We start from the raw sequence: 18,313 nt of genomic DNA, 5'->3' as shown, positions 1-18,313 counted from the left end.
CTCAAAACTTCCTTCTATAGATCCTCAAGCCAATTGCAGCCAGGTTTACAATTCACTGTTTTGCCACCAAGATTTTGTCTCCCTCCCATTGTTCCCTTATTTTCACTAATCCCTAAATTCCTATCACCTAAATTCATTACTCCCTTCCCCTACATACTCTATCCTAAATCCCCCAACCCCACACATCAAAACCTATACAACTAATCCCAAACCCTAAACCCTATTCCCATGCATCAATCCCTCAAACCCTATCCCATATTTCCCTATTAAATTTCTCCCAATCATTCCCATTCCTCAATATTGTTTCCCCTTCCTAACAATCCCTAACAATCCCTGTTGCATTTGTTTTTTCCCTTGGTGGCAGAATTTGAATACAACATCCAAAAGAGCAGTTCAAGCACAGTTTATACACAACAGTCATTTTGTCTTTGAGGTAGTTTGTCCAGCAGTCATGGCATCTGAGCATTCGTCGGACTATGAGGTAGAAACCCAAAGTGACTCTCCCTTGGAAGAACAGGCACCCCGGAGACTGCATAAAAGTGGCAGACATGTTAGGGAAGAGCCAATCACCCTCACAGAATTGCAGGCCTGCTCTCTTGCTATGCAGTGTTTTCAGCATCAGTCATGCTATGAGTTTTGTCAAAAGGTGGCTAGTGTCCAATTTCATCATGAGTTGGCTCGTCTTTTTGTGCTGCACTTGCACGGAGATCAAGCTATCTTGGTTGGTGTCACCTTCACACTTACACCAGAATCTGTCTCATTAGCAACCGGTATACCGAACATTGGTGAACCATGGCACAAGAAACAAAAGATTGATCGGCAGCATTATGAGCCATACATTAAAACCAGTTGCTTGAGGCAGCTCAAGAGAGTGTTCCCGTTCTGGTATCTGAAAGATGAATATGCTCCACTAATGAGATTGATCATGAAATATTTCAGCTGTGAGGGATGGTTCTCTCGTCTTTATGCTTATTGTATTAGGTTGCTCATGCATTTCACCAGGGTACAGATGATGAACATTCCGTATTTCATTTGCCGAAACATTGAGAGGATGACCACCTTTATACAGTGTAAAACCCCTCAGCAGCAACTTAACAGTGTATATCATTTTGCTCTTATTAAGATTTTGGTGGTTCATCAGCTTGGATTGCAGGGCATCACTTGGGATGATTTCATCTCTCGTGACTTCTTCAGGGCTTCACGGGGAGTATCAGAGGTTAAGCATGAGGGTGAACCTTCTCATCAGTATGAGCGCCATGAGACTGTTAGTGTGCCGGTTTTCGTCACATATCAGAGAGGCACCAGACATTTGTTTGCAGCGACAAAGTGAGTGTTATCTCCACCCGGGGTGGAAGGGGCCTCGCTTCCTCCATCAGCATCACAGGTACAGGACAAAGGCAAGGAGCCAATGTAGGATGAGGGGCCTTCAGGTGAGCCATCAGGTGAACGAGAGACCGAGTTCATTCTCCTTCATGATGATGATACAGATACGGGTCCACAAAGCGCCAAACTTAGAGAGATCATCCAGGAGCAGCAATCAGAGATCGAAGCCTTATCCCTTGAATTGGAGAGGGCTAAGTGGACCATGAAATACTTGGAGCAGAGGAACAAGTAGCTTGAGGATTAGCAAGTGATCATGGAGCTACAAAACATTCTTGAGCATCGCCAAGCTACACAAAGGAGAAGAGTTGAGCTCACATCATTGGAGCAAGAAATTAATGAGGATCGGGAGGCCAATCTTGAGAGAGTGAACATGCACTTAGAGAGGCTGTTGGACAAGGCCGACAAAGACCATGCACTGCTGAGACACATGGCTTTTCATTACATGGCGCGCAACAAAGTGTGCAAGGCCCGAATCAAGAATTTGAAGGCGAAATTGAGGAAGGCAATCAAGAAGCAAAAGAGGCAAAGGGAGCTCGATCGTCTTCAGATATTGGTCGAGGCCTCTTTAGCCCAGCATAACACTTGATAAGGAAGCTCCAGCCCAAATTTCAAGAAATTTGGGGCATTTTTGGTATTTTTGGAAATTTTTGTGCAAAAAACAGGGTTTTTCTCCCTGTGCGTCGCGCCACGTGGCACGCGCTTACAATAGGAGGCTCCAAATGCAAAAAAGTTTATAGTTTTGGATTTTTCATGGAAAATCATGACTGTTGGTACTTGGACAAGAAATTTGGGCAAGTTTTGAGTCCTCAGGAGGTCAAAAACACCCTAAAAATGACCTCTCTACCCCTAATTTCACACACAGAAAGCAGTCTTGGGAGATTGAGGTTTTGGAGGGGAAATGGGCACCAAATTCAGAAATTCCACTTGGGTTGGAAAGTAGACAGGCAGGGCTTTCCAACAAGCACACTTGGGCTCAATTTGGACTTCAGCAAGTGCCTCAAAATCAGCAGCAAAGTAGCGCGATGCATACAGAAATTGGTGCGGCGCACAGAGGTTTTTGGCCCAATTTTTCACCTTCCAGCTCAGAAATTCGGCCAGTTTGACTAGTTTTGCTTTGTGATGTAATTTTTGACTTATCTTGATGTAATTGAGTAAACATGATGTAATTTTGACACTTAGTTACTTGTTCTAGAGGATTCATTCACCAAAGAGTGAAAATTTAATGAATGAATCAGTTTCCTACCTTATAGAGGCAAGTTGTTTTGATTGCCTAGATTTTAGTGCTTTGTTTAGAATTGGTTGAAACAACTCCTAGAAGGATGAGCTCGACCCCTAGAGGCAAGGGAAGAGGTTGGCTTGTCTATATTATGTAATTTCTAAGTCATTTTCAGGGTTGGACTCTTGGGAAAAGCTTGGCACTCTATTGTACATTGTATCTCTGCATTTTTGGCTAAGGAAAGACCAGGGTTTTGCAACACTGTTTGGGATCCATGTGGCTTTATGTTTTGATGGTGTGCTTCTCTGAGTAATTGTAAGCTTATCTAGTGTTTTGTGTATCATCTTCATGTTTCTTCTTCTGAATTTGAAACAAATGAGTGATCAAGGTGGAATCCATAATTGTTATGCTCTGCCTTTGAATTTGTTTAAATTTTCATGTTTTCTTCAGTTTAAGGAGAACCCTTGAGACTCTCTTGCTCTCCTTAGCTCCTCACCTGTCTGATCTACCCACCTCACTTGCTTTAAAGCATCAAAACGATTGCCTTCCTTGCCCCAATCAGACCTCTGCAGAAACTGTGCCTCATCCCTGAGCCCAAATTTGCCTTTCCCATTTTTTCAACAAAACCCTTAAAAAACCAAATCAAATCCCTGCACTTAATACCTAGCCTAAAATCAGTTGCAAATTTGGTCATCTCGAGCCTCATCGATTACCTTTTTCCGAGATCGATCCGGAGAGAGCCCTCTCCTGTCCTCGTAGGGCTAGCTACGAGGCTGAGCATGGTTTGATGTGGACCTAGAACCTTGTCTTTTCAGCCTGAGACAAATCTAGGTGCTAACACTAACACTTTTCAAAATTGGCATGAAAATCACTAACATTTGAAAAAAATGTGCATACTTAATATATAAGAAAATTTAAAGTCTCAAAAATATTCTAAAAATGTGTTTTGAATCAACACTTTTGAAAATCAGATGCCTTTTTGCAACCTCTAAAAAAGAGAGAACTCGATCCTGTTTGATTGGTAACTATGTTTAGAATTTAAAGCTTAATTTGTCAATCAAATAAACTACATAAATATACCATGTTTTTACCAAAGTTGCAATGTATTCCCAATAACATATAATTGTTTATCACATATATTAATGCAACCATATAAACTAAATGGCTAGTAAACATTGACAATATCAATCTATGATAAACATCAAATCACTTATCTTATAATACATTTCACATTGCAAATATTTAAAAAAATCATAAAAATTAACTATATTATAACTTTATTTTAAATTATTATTAATTATAAAAAAAGTTAATTACATTGATAGAAATGTCTATTTTGGAATAGGTTTTCTAGAATTTTAATTTAATTATCAATAATAATAATAATAATAATAATAATAATTATTATTATTATTATTATTATTAATTATAAAAGAATTTGATTATATTGATAGGCATGCCTATTTTGGAATATGTCTTCTAGAAATTTAATTTAATTATCAATAAATAATTAATAGATGGACTATAGGGATTTAACCTCTATGGAATATCGATGGAATATTTTTTGTAGTAGTTAGGATAGAGGGTTGAGATATGTTACCAGTATAGATTCATTTTAATCATAGATATAGCATGGACAGATAGGGATCAAATATCCTCAGGTAAAATTTGACAAAAAAAATATTCTCTCTATACACACACAATGTGTAATTGTTCATTGTTTAAATTGTACATAACTTAAAGTTGAAAGTCCAAAAAACCTATGTTGGATTTCAGAGAAAATTGAAAAAAAAAAAAAAAAAAAATTACACCTAAAAAAGGCCCAAAAATGTAAAATAATAAGAGTGCTTTAAACATTTTAACCATAATAAATTAATTTTTTCAATTACTTTATATGATATATAGTTTCACATCTTCCTCTTCTTATTATTCTTATTAGAAGTACTTGATATTTTTTTTAGTTTATTTTTTAATTTTCAATTACTTTTTTGACATTAAATATTTTATTATATGCAACATTAAAATATCTTTTTTAACATTTTTTTAATGTAAATTTGATATTTACATAAATTAGTTAACATAGATCTTTAAATTAGTTTATATACATCCAAGAATATTTTTGAAAAGGATAAGGTTTAAACACTTTACTAAGGTTTCTTTTACTTCTAATTACTTTATCTCTACATCAAAATATATTATTTATAATTGAGAGTGAGTGAAATATTTTTACCACATTGAGTTGTGTGACCACAGTGAAGTTGATATTATTGATGATTTATAATGGTTTTAAGTAAAACTAACTAAACGTGCATATTCATTTTTATTTTTTATTATAGCCACATTGTTTTTGTATTTAAAAAATATTTTATTTTTATTTTAAAAGAGACATATGTCAACTTCCCATAAAGTACCAATATAAATGAAAATTTATATTATGATATAAATTAGAACATACAAATAAAAATTAACTTTAATAAAGCTCAAAGCTAAGAACATATTAAACTTACTTTTCGGATTTTGATAACTCCTATTTTTTTAATACTATGCTAAAATTAATTCAGTGTTAATTGCTTCCACTTTTCTTCTTATTTAATTAATAAAATTTCATGAACTTCATTCTATATTCTTCCATCATCCTCATTTGTTGATATCCCATCCCTTTACCTTCATCTCCTTTTATCTTCCTCTAAATGCCCTTTACCTCCATTTTTCAAATACAACTATTAATTCCAAAATTAGCTCCTAATCCCGTATTCGAGTAAAAAATCACCATGAGATTTGTCCCCTTCCCTTATCATTTAAACTCCCTTACACACCATTTTTCCAATTTTTTCTTTATAAAATTAAAAATAATAAAATAAAGAAAAATTCACCATGGTTAATACTAAGGCCAAAGCTTCATCTATATTTATAGCTAACATGAGCTTCAAGACTAAAATTCTATTAGTTTCCATTCTTACTAAAAAGGTGGATAAGAAAGAATATAACATAGTCATTAAATATTTTGAAGCGAAAGAGATTAATTTTGATATGTTTGTTATACCAGCATAGAACTATCTTAAGTAAAAATATAACATGAGTGAGATAGATCAAATTTTTTAATGTGCAAATTTCTTTAAAGTGTAAATTTTAAAATACAATGTGTTATTTTTTATTGTTTAAATTATATTTTTGAATGCTAAATAGAGTATATACATGACCAAATAAACATTTTAACCATAAAAACTTAATTTTTACATGATATATACATAATTTTTAAAAAATGATATATAATATGTACGTAATTGACATTAAAATATTTTACATAACGTGTACATCCAGACATTTTATGATGCAAATTAAAATATTTTTAAGCATATGATATTAATTGGTATTAAAATATTTTATCAATAACCAAATTATAAGATTTAAACATCTTATACACACATATTTTTACTTCTAATTACTTTACAACATATTCTTATTATGATTATTATTATTGTGGTAGACATTATTTTTATATTTAGAACATATTTTTAACTTCTTTTTTTTTATTTTATTTTATTTTAAAAGGGAACAGACCAGACAAACTTCCACTCCCCCTTCATATTGGGCCACCCCACTGCATATTGGGCTATAGAATGAGCCTCTATGCTCAATAAGTAAGGATATAACATTTTCTTCATGTGCAAACTTCTTTAGAGTGTAAAATACAATGTGTTATTTTTTATTGTTTAAATTGTATTTTTGAATACTAAATAGAGTATATACACACCAAATAAACATTTTAACCATAAAAAAAATAATTTTTTCATGATATATACATACTTTTTTAACATTAAAATATTTTACATAACATGTACATCCAGACATTTTATGATGCAAATTAAAATGATTTTTTATTATTAACAATATTTTTAAGTATATGTCAATATTAATTGGTATTAAAATATTTTATCAATAACTAAATTATAATATTTAAACATCTTATTTATGTGTTTTTTTTACTTCTAATTACTTTACAACAAATTTATTTTTTTATTATTATTGTAGCAAACACTATTTTTCTATTTAGAACATAATTTTTAACTTTTATTTTCGGGAACAAAAGACAGACGGATGTAGAACCAACATAGATCCATAGAACCAACATAGATCCATCTTAAGTATGGATCTAACATGAGCTGAGAGGGATCAAATTTCTTCAAGTGCAAATCTTTTTAGACTGCAAAATGCAATGTGTTTTTTTCCATTGTTTAAATGATATTTTTGAATGCTAAATAGAGTATATATAGGACCAAATATAATTTTTAACCCCACACACACACATAAAGTTGATATGGAAATAAATTAGTTAACATAGATCTTCAAATAGTTTATTTAAATTTCTTGTTGAAATATTTTTGAAAAGTATAAGATTTAAACATCTAATTCAATTCTAATTTCTTTACAACATATTCATTTTTTTTTTTTTTTAATTATTTAGAACATTATTTTTATTTTTTATTTTCATATTGGGCTATAGAATAAGCATGTCGGCTCAATGACCCAATGAAAAAATAACATTCACTAGATTAATATTAATAACTATAAAATGGTTACTTAAAAGTTGTATAATATTTGAGAAGTGTGAAAAAAAATGTCTTTTAAGCTTAATGAAGATGCAAAGTTTCATAAATTCTTGGGATAAGAATAATATAAAAAAATATTGGTTCTACAAAAAGAATTGGTGGAAACATCTAAAATAAATAATTTTTTTTAGATAGATTGGATTTAAAAAAAAATAAAGTAGTTAAAGAGTTATTAGTTTTTTCTCCCTTTTATGGATATAAACCAACTTAGATCCATCTAACTCTGGATCCATCATGCCCTCACAGAGAAATCAAAACCCTAGAGATACAAATCTTTCTTTAAATTATTAATCCACAATTATTATATCTAATAATATTAATATTAGATTTAATAATAATAATATTAATGTTAATATTTTAATATTAATATTAGATTTAATGATGTTTTTATATGATAACAAAATTTATAATAAAGCTATATCAAATTAATATTTTAAAATATTATAAATTTAATTTATAAATATTTGTTTTTAAAAGTTTTAATATATTTATAGGATATAATTTTTCATTTTTAAAAATTTATTTAATAAAAATTAATATTAAAATATTTTGGAGCATGAATTTAGATTTTGTGTTGAATTATTATATATATATATAGATATATTTATTTATTTATTTATTTTAATAGTTATTTTCATTTTTTTGAGCCATGTAATTTCTCTGCCAGCTTTAATGTGATTGAAAATATAACATTAAGTTTTAGCCAAGAGTAGAGCTTCATAACTTTTTATAATTTTGTAATTGCTCGAGATTAATAAAGAAGTGAACATAAGGAATTTCGATGCTAGTGTTTTCGTAAATAGGGTCTCTCCCATGTACATTCTATACAACCTTTATTGTGATCGAAAATATATTATTGTTTTTAAATTTTCAAAAAAAAAAAAGTACAACATTGGTTTCATGTATAGTACTTAATTTTGCACAAATATAATATAATAATATAGTATGGGTGGATCACAATGACTAAGATTACTAAATTAAAAATTAAAAAAGATTGTCTTTATGCGTTATGGTATTTATCAATTTAATTCTTTATTAATGATAGAGGACTATGGTAATTTGATGTGGTATTTATCAATTTAATTATTTGTCGATGATAACGGACTATTTTGGTAAAGAAAGAAATCCACATAATTATATTTTCTCTAATTAAATCTACAAGGGTTGGAATATATTTTAATATTTTATTTAATGAAAATATATTAATTAAGGAAAATAAATTAATTCAAAAGGTAAATAATGCAAATAAAATTAAAACAAAATTATTAATATGTTATTTATTATATATATATATATATATATATATATTAAAAAACAATATAATTAAAATAACATATAAAATATAATTTAACAATAATCATATAAATTAAATAAATATTTTATTTAAGTAAAAAAAGGTCATTTTGCATTGAGATGTTACATAGGTAAAGTGATAGTAATACATGCAAACATATTTAATTTTTAGTTTGATATTATATAAAGATTGGTTATTTAAGGATTTTATTTAATTATTTATTATGTGAATCTAATTGCTTTTTGAAAATAAACATGGAGGAAATGTTTATATCTTTCTGGATTTGATTATTTTAAATATTTGAGATATTCATTTAAATTAGTTTTAGTAAAATGATTACAGTACATTTTATGTTATAAATTATTTTTTAAAAACTAAAAATGATTACAGTACATTTTATGTTATAAATTATTTTTTAAATAAGTTTTAAATTTTATTAATGTGAGTAAGAATATAATTAAATAGTTTTATTTAAATGATAAAAAAAGTTATACTTAAATTTTATTTAAATATTTATAAATTTTAAGTTATTTAGTTATAAATTTATTTATATTTTGTTTTAAATTATTATTAATATTTAATTCGTTGTTATGATTTGAGTCTTCATCTTGTCATGACTTTGAACTACACTGGTTGGTTCGAAAACAAATGAATTTTGATGTGATTATTATCGATTTTTTTTTCAAGAAAACTTGATATTACAATCTTGCACAGAAGGGCCATTGCCACTAAGGTTAATCATTTTGAATGGACACACTTGCAGCTTTCTAACATGAAATCAGATCTAACATTCCTTCTCTATTTAACCCATTGCCATGATTTGATTCTTCATCTTGTCCTGATTTCTAAAAAAAAACTTGATATGGATCACAAAAGGCTAAATTTGATCATTACAACCTTGCATGGAAGGGCCATTGCGACTAAGGTTCATTATTTTGAATGTGCACGCTATGAATCACATAATATCAGATTTGGCATTCCTTCTCTATTTAACTTGTTGCCATGCTCTTATTCTTCTTGTCATGACTATGAATCACATAATAATAATGCGTTGACAAATAAATTTTGATGTGATTATCACGAAATGCCTTGACAAATAATAATGCATTGACAAATAAATTTTGATGTGATTATCACGAATTTTTTTTCTCAAAACAAAAAACATTCTTAACGACCATAAATCCATCTTAATTCTTTACTCATCAAACTTTGAAAATGAATTAAAACTACACTTTCTTAGAAATAAAAATAAACATATAATTTTTTATTAATATAATTAAAGCTGTTATCCCTTCACTTTTATATATATGCATGCTAAGTTATATATATATATATAATATATATAAGAATTTTGCTTCCTGTATTTTCATAGTTCGTTGGTTCTATGCTTGTCTTACTTGATCATGTACACTAAACGGCGATAATCAGAAACCGTAAATTTCCTACCAAATATTTGAAAATGCTATTATTATGACGATGTAAACACCACGAACCAATGAGAAAGCTCGAGGATCTAGGTAATAACGGCCAGCCAATAAGGAATCTCGCCTCTCGCTAACTTATCGAAAAACAAATAGAATGCCGTATTATTTATGCCAGAGGAGCACTTACCATACATGGAGATCATGTGAGGTTCATGTGCAGTTGCTAGATCAAGGCATCAGATGAAGGAGCACATTCCCCTCCTTCATTTAAAAACAAAGCAGAGCCACGTGCAAATGTGTACAACAATAACTTCGATCGAAATTTTTAGGAGAGAAGCAAATAATTAAATGAGTAAGGAGTAGCTGAACCTAACATTCATTCACACATCCACCGCTCGACTCCAAAAACGAGGTATCTGTCAATGTCCCTTCCACACAGTAATGGCGTGGATTTCCAAATTCTTGTGAATAAATTTAGGGCCCCGAGATACACATTGAGAGGATTAAAAACTCACCTCGCTCCGCGAATTTATGATGTACCATCTTTAAATTCCTGTGGAGAAATCCAAAAGTGGGCTGGCTGTATGCATTTTGAAAGGAGGGACAATACATTCATTCGGACCCTCTTTCTCTTTCAGTTTCAGTTTTCAATTAGGAACAGTGCAATGGAGTTGGACTGTAGTGCTTGCATGCTGTCCTCAACAGAAGAGTCCAAGCTGGAGGATGACACTGTTGAATCCCTGCAAGGTATTTAAATTAGCAGTTAAATTTTCAATTTCAGTTTGTTTTTAGTTTTTTTCCTATAGGTATAACATTATATATTTCATAATATATGTATTTGGTTATTATTCATCGTATCATTTCCAAAATAAAAACAATTCTATTTTTTCTTCCAATTATCTATATCTTATATTTTTTTTTCAGAAAGAAAAGCTTTGATATTTATATTAAGGAAATATATTTAAACAACATAAAACTGATGGGCCTTTTTTAAACAAGACCGTTATAGGGAAAGTCTTTGATATGGAGATACAGCATAGCCTCGATATTAGAAACATTACATAGAAAGATAATGTGTCATAAAGACTCATTGCTGGAAAAAAAGCTTATCAGAAATGGGATATATAGCACCTCAGATCAGAGTCTACAAAAACAAAATTGTAAACTTTATACGCAGCAGACAGGACGCTGTTATGTAGGAGGAGGATAGAGAGACAATACTGAAGATAGGACAAAATTGGAGGAAATGTTTGAATCTTCAAAAACTTTTAGATTCCTCCATTTCCAGAGGCACCAGATTGTTGTGGGAAGAATTGAGCGAATGTTTGCATTTTGTCCTCCCCACCAGGTGAAAGCTGGAGACGAAAAATATTTATTTTTCATTATGGTGCAATTTCACTGTACAAAAATGTTAGAATGTGCTCTTGCTAGAATTTGTCTGATAGCCTGATAACGCTGAGGCCAACCTACACGCTGTTACTTAACAACCGCTGAAAGCAGATCAGCCATTTGAGCTGCCTAAATTTAATAGTAGATGCAGATTTTGGACGAGTAAAGTTAATTGTTTGATTTAGTTGATGAATATTGTAGAATATGCAGTTTAATTATACTCAGTGGTTGAAATATAGTTAGAGGATTGGAATCTGCAATTTTGTTACACTCCAGGGTTGAAAGATAATCGATCAGTTAGAATTAGAAGGTATAATTAAGCTGATAGGAGTCTTATTTTTTAAAATGAGGTTTATAAAATTTTGATTTTTAAAAAATAAAAAATTATGGTGGATTTAGATTTAATAATTTGATAATATATTTTTATGATATATTGGATTCAATCAAAGAAATCAAAGGTTTTCAAATAGTTTTTCAGTTATTTATTTTCAATTTTTGACTGATCTAGATTTAATAATTTGTAAATATTTTTCATAGTATATGAAATCTAATAAATGAAATTTAAAATTTCAAAACAATTTTTCAATTTCTCATTTCCACTCTTTATACAAATAACACATAAATATTTTAATGATTATCTATATTTATCAATTTGATTTATATAACTATATTAATGTAATGATATTGAAAAATTTGTTCATTTAGCAGACTTTGCAGATATCATCATGTCTCCCTGTGAAGCGGATCTAATCACAAGGCTTCACAATCTTCTTGGAAACAGGTAGTATTATGATCTGCTATTGGTTTTACAATTAAATCCGACGTTCATTTGTTTGTAAATTCTGAAGAAATTATTGAGTTTTGGTGGCCCATATTTGGTGCAGGTGGCCGTTGATTGCAGGGAGAATTCCTGGCAGAACAGCAGCAGAAATAGAGAGATACTGCAACTGGAAGTGGAAAGTAGGGATCGAAACGCAAGCGGAGTCATCTTATAAAATGAAAATCGTGAAGCCTGTGAGCAGAAGGCTGCAGCAGCCATCTATGGAAGTAAATTCTCCTCCTTGGCGGTGTACCAAGAATAGTTGCGTTGACTATAATTTGGTGGCAAAGCATTAGATAGGGTATATTACCAACCATTCTTAGATTGAAGGCAGTTGGATTCAAATAATACATGTGAGGAGGACCATCTTGAATCTAAAGCATGGTACCATTTATGGCAAATCATTCGGAGGTGGCACATAGCTACTGTCACTGTTGTGAGGAAAGATCGATCGACCCATTATAAATAAATGCAAATATAAACCTACTTTTCTAAACCATACGATTGTATACTTATTTTCTGTTATAAATAATTGTAAATATATAACTGCTTAGTGGCACGGGATACATTGTCATATTTTCCAAAATAAATATATATATATATATATGTATATACACGCTGTAATATTATTTATTTTTATTTTAGTATGATAATTTTTAAATTGTAAATTACTTATTTTTTTCAATAAAAAATATTTTTAATACAATATTATGAATCAATACCATAACATATCACTACTACATATTAAAGAATTATAATTAATTTGAAAATAAATCTTAATATTTATCTATATTCTATCATAATCATAAAAATTAAATATCTATTATTCACTTAATAGTTATTAATTAAATTATATTAAAATTATATAAAAAATATTTTAAAATAAATACAGTTATCAATTTAATTATAATATAATTAAATTTTTAAATTTTTATTTTTATTTTTTAAAATTAAAATATAAAAAGATCATAATAATTATTTAACCATAGCTATGAACTTTCTAAATAATGTTGATGGTTCCCAATTTTTTAAACCAAACCAGCACTCCAACTCCCATAGTTAACCATTGGAGCGACCTAAATTGTATCCACTTTCTAAATAATTCTGGACCTAAATTGTATGCACTTCCTTAATAATGTTGATGATTTACAATTTTTTTTACACCAAAACAACACTCCAACTCCCATAGTTAACCACGGGAGTAATCTAAATTGTATGCACTTCCTCAATAATGTTGATGATTCACAATTCTTTTATACCAAAACAACACTCCAACTCCAATAATTAACCATGGGAACCACCTAAATTATATGCACTTTTTAAATAATGTTGATGGTTCTCAAATTTTTAAACCAAACCAACACTCGAACTCCAGAACTAAATTGTGTGCATTAACTGAATAATGTTGACCTAAATTGTATGCACTTTCTGAATAACGTTGATGATTCACAATTTTTTAATACCAAAACAACACTCCAATTCCAACATTTAAGGAGAGACACTTTTCTATATTATTTTGTTTTGTTTATCCGTGGGATAGTTGATACTTGTAGTTTTACCAAACATGAAATGTTAGTGTTAAAAAGAACAAATAAAAAGTTTTTGTTTTTAAAAAAATTGTGAATGTTTGATTGAGGTTATAATATAATTTAACTATAATATTTTATATTTAATATCTAAACACTTATTTCAACATATTCAATTCCATTATAAAAAGCAAAGATATGCTTTAAACTAATAAGTGAATAAATGTTATCCATTAACATAGTTAATATACAACCATTTATCGAAAAAAATAACCCATTCAAATATCTGGAATATTATTATAAAATTAGAGTTATGTTTATATATATATATATTATATTTTTAAGTGTATATATGTATTATGATGTCTAATCCCATGAAATAGAGTGACTATCATTTTCATAAGATAACGCCATTAATTACGAGTTATTGCATAAATTGTACTTATTACAATATAATATGTAACATGTCCAATATTGCAATGATGTATGTGTATATATTTTCTCATGAGTATTCTTAGGGGTCTATGTGAAATACATTTTTAATTACACTTATTATATACTAACTATCAAGTAGGTATTATTCAATGTATATGACCATATTATATTAATTAATGAGTTCACATCAACTACTTAGTGGATAGTATTTCGTGAGTATGGTCACATTAAATGAGGTATTCTCCTAACTACTTTCATTGGTAAAAAACATATCCTCACTATGTAGGTACATTGCATTCCATCCCCCTTCACTTGTTTTTTTTTTTTTTTAAACACACATGTAATCCATATATTGGGATTTCATAAGTAATGTAGTCACATAGTACCAAACATGAGCATCCATTAATCAGGATATATTCACTTATGGGGTCCAACTTCTACCTTACCACATTTATATCAATGATGTTTTCTCCATTAGTTCGATGTTGTTGATGTATTATTTAATATCTACACTCATTTCTTTTATTCCTCCATGTACGTCTATGGTGTGTTCCTTTTTAATTTCACGCTAGTCCATATTTTGTCCATCGACGCTCATTTTCATGCCTTGATTATTAGTGTTTATCATGGTGGTGTAGGTGGTAATAGACAACAAAGCTTAACACTATTGTTCTTCTTTTTTAACTCTTTAACCTATTTCTTTATAAATTATTCTTCATTTCCATGCCCTTCCTAGAGCTCTCCTTTAGGTGTTTCTATGGGCTCTTCTTCTGATTTAGCCTCAAGCTCTTCATTTGATGTGTCTATAGGCTCAACAATTAGTTTATTTCCCATGACATCTATATTTTCACCTTCTAATCTAGGTGTTTAATAAGAGAAATATCACAACTGTGGCTTCCTTTTTTTTGTACCAAGCTTCAAGATTTTTTGTTTCATATAATATTTATCATACCCAATGAGTCCATCCAAGGATATACAATAATCATGTACACCATTTGTAGCTATAGCATGGAAATATGAATGCACATATTTCACCATAGTAATCTTCAAATTATTATTTGGAGTGTTTTTACCTTGAACTTGTATGCTCTAGATATGCTTTACAAGGGTTTGAAATATTTTATCCAAGTCAACATTAATGACATTGTGTTTGTTTCTAGGGTTTATATAAATAATGATCTTATCTCACTAAAGGCATCCATAAACCTATAGTAAGGAGTTTTTTCATAAAAATAAACACCACCTACTATTTGTATCCTTCTTTGCAACGTGAGACCATCTGTCTAAAAACACTTTTTTATGTGCTTCATATAGGAGCCTCAACATCTTCCCAAATTTAAGTGGCCTTTGACACTATGAGGTAACAACATGCCTTAAATTAAAATTTATCATGAATCTCAAAGTGAATGTTTGAGATGTAATTGTCGTATAAAATGCATCTTCGTTAAAAAAACTCAAACATAGAACCATGGTTTTGAATAAATAGCTTATTTTTGTAATGGAGTTGCATTGTGTTGCTATCATTTTGAGAAGAGGATGGAAAATCATAATTAATTCCACAATACTACTCAAAATTATATATCATATAATATGTCAAATTAAAGTTCCTATAAATCTCCTTCACTAGGGTTTGGTTTGGATTTAATATGAGAAATACATCAAAAGTTATGTACTCTATAACACCCATAATAAAGTCACTAATGTAATAGAAAAAACTCTAAAATAACCAATTTTAATTAGCAAAGTATTCACTTTTTGTATTCTAATTTGAGTGATTGTTTTTTTGCAATCACATATATTTTTATACCATAGATTTATAATTGAAAAGATGTCAAGGGTACCATGGAAATTGATGAAAATCTGTCATGTGTAATCAAAAGAAATTTAATGTATCATTTAGTGGCATCCTTGGTAAGGGTTTGTTGAAACAACCTAAGATAAACATAATATTTTGTGATTCTAGGAAGACCAAAAATGAAAGGTCATTATGTGGCTCGTTGGGTCCTCTCCAACTCGACCTTTGAACTTAGGCGATATCTAAGAGAAATATGGAAGGCATGGCCTACAAGTGTTGTCATGTTGGATAGAGTCATTAATGAGACAAGACAAGAATGGAAGATTTAAACTAGCCACAAATTGCATCATTTTAGGAACATCTTTTCTCCCTTCTCTATCCACGATTATGGAAATGCTAAATCCAACTAATGTATTTCTAAAAATGGATCACCAAGGTGATGTCTTCAAAGAGAAAAATCATGTGGGTGGTACAAAAAATATTTTTAAGTGTGTTTACAATGGTTACGAAATATGATTTTCATGACATATTTTCTTGAGGAAGAAACAAGTACAGTCGTAAGACACATTGATGAAGCACAAATATTCTATAGTCACCAAAAAGGCCTTCCAAATCTATTAAATGAAAAATAAGAAATCCATTGAATAAGGCAAGTGAATAATGTATGAATGAGTAGTTATAGGTACATGTTGAAGGTGGTCAAATCCAAAGGGGTAAACATTGTCTATCTTAGGAATCTTCATAATTATCTTGTGAATTCACTATAGTAGTAAGCCTATGATTGATTATAAGAATATTTGTCCATAAGTTATGGATAATGGGTTACCATCCTCACCAATAAAAAAATGTTCATATTTGAACAAGTTGGACAACACGGGAAAATCAACCTCTCCAACCTCTAAACTAACACTTAAAATGGCATGTTCCTTGTATTATTAAATAATGCTCGCTAGAAAGGACTTCAAGATCCCTAGGATCATATCTACATTTTAATGAGAGACATACATGAAGTGTTTCCTGGATGTCTAACTCCAAGAAACACTTCATTAGTTAATTGAAAAAGTCATGGTTTTTCAACTTGAACTATTCTTTTTGTCTTTTAAGGAGTGCTAAAGGAGCTACTTTAATCTCCTCTTTGTTTCCAATTTGTTGATATCACTTATGGGCACAAGGTGAAGAACATAACTTGATATGGAAGAGTCTTTAAGTACTTTATTGTGTGCACAAGTGATGTGATCAACTAAAAATAACAATGCAAAAGGATAAAATGTTGAATTGGAATCGTCAAAAAGGAAATAATTGGAAGGGACAAATGCTTGCAATAAGTGATTTTGTATTTTATCAATGTATATTATTTAACTTAGAGAAATTAAATGAGATGAAACAATGATAAAGAAATAAATTTATGCTCGGAAAAATTACCTAATTAAAACTTCCTTTAATCTAATAAAAATGATCTAACAATATATAACAACCACATAAGCATCATCTGGCCAAAATATAGATAAACTACATTATTTTTTATCTACATATTTTTACAAAAAAACCTATGTGACTATGCATAAATAGGAAAAAGATCACATGTTTTCTTAAGAATATAATAAAATGGAAGTTTTGAAAATATTAACATTATAGTTACGTGTCAAGTCAACTTGGTAACCTATGATAACCATTACATAATTGCATCCCTTGAACCACTTATTGAGTTATTTTTCCATGTCGTGTTGTGTTTTTGTGACATGTTTTTAGATTTAATTTTCATTGTGGCCATGACATCGGGTATAACATTAATATAATTCACACCACATCTTGCATCAAAATAGCCAACATAAATCCTATGTTATCTAAATTTAAAACCAAAAAAATCCAAAAATAAATGATGCAAAATGAAGATTTATGTCACCTTGCATGCACGCTTCTAATATAATTGAAAAAGAGTAGTCCCCTCATTTCATTTTCAGACGGGGATGCAAGGTAAATATTCTTAGAGGTGAAATGGATTTGTGGAAGAATTCAATAGGAGAAGGCAAGGGATAAATGTGCAATATCACCAAACCAAATGTAGTTTTTATAATCTCCTCATTATTTGTTTTGAAAATAATAGATTTATAATAAAATGAGATATAGATATCAGAGATGGGATATGGGATTTGGGTTCTGGAAGTGGGTGATAGGGCTTGGATTTTTAGAGATGGGATTTATGTTTTGGATGGGAGATAGGATTTACAAAAAAAAAAAAAAAATGGTTCTAAAAGAAATATTTCTTAATGTTTATCTTTCTCTCAACCTTTTTCTTCCTCTTCCTCCTCTCCTTCCACTTCCCCTCTTCCTCTACTTCTCGCCCTCCTATCCTTCCACTCTTCCTTTTTTCCTCTCTCTCTTCCTCTCTTTCCACTCCCTCTCCCTCTTATTCTTCCAATT

The 18,313-nt window shown here is 29.9% G+C and overlaps 1 protein-coding gene across 1 annotated transcript; it reads left to right on the top strand.

Annotated features, from left to right (window-relative positions):
- The first annotated feature begins 12,033 nt into the window (after positions 1 to 12,033).
- On the top strand, positions 12,034 to 12,561 carry LOC149203540 (transcription factor MYB114-like). Its single transcript, XM_089400205.1, has 2 exons — positions 12,034 to 12,097; positions 12,201 to 12,561. The coding sequence occupies exons 1-2, from the start codon at positions 12,042 to 12,044 to the stop codon at positions 12,430 to 12,432; spliced, it is 288 nt and encodes a 95-aa protein (XP_089256331.1). The 5' UTR covers positions 12,034 to 12,041; the 3' UTR covers positions 12,433 to 12,561.
- Positions 12,562 to 18,313: the final 5,752 nt, after the last annotated feature.

The sequence above is a fragment of the Pinus tabuliformis genome, chromosome 2_1 (assembly GCF_031772625.1).
Source record: "Pinus tabuliformis cultivar Carrire ecotype Pingquan chromosome 2_1, CPIR1, whole genome shotgun sequence".
In the NCBI taxonomy this organism is placed as follows: domain Eukaryota; kingdom Viridiplantae; phylum Streptophyta; class Pinopsida; order Pinales; family Pinaceae; genus Pinus; species Pinus tabuliformis.
The sequence above is the reverse complement of the archived record's forward strand: the minus strand, read 5'-3'. Positions and strand labels throughout refer to the sequence as shown.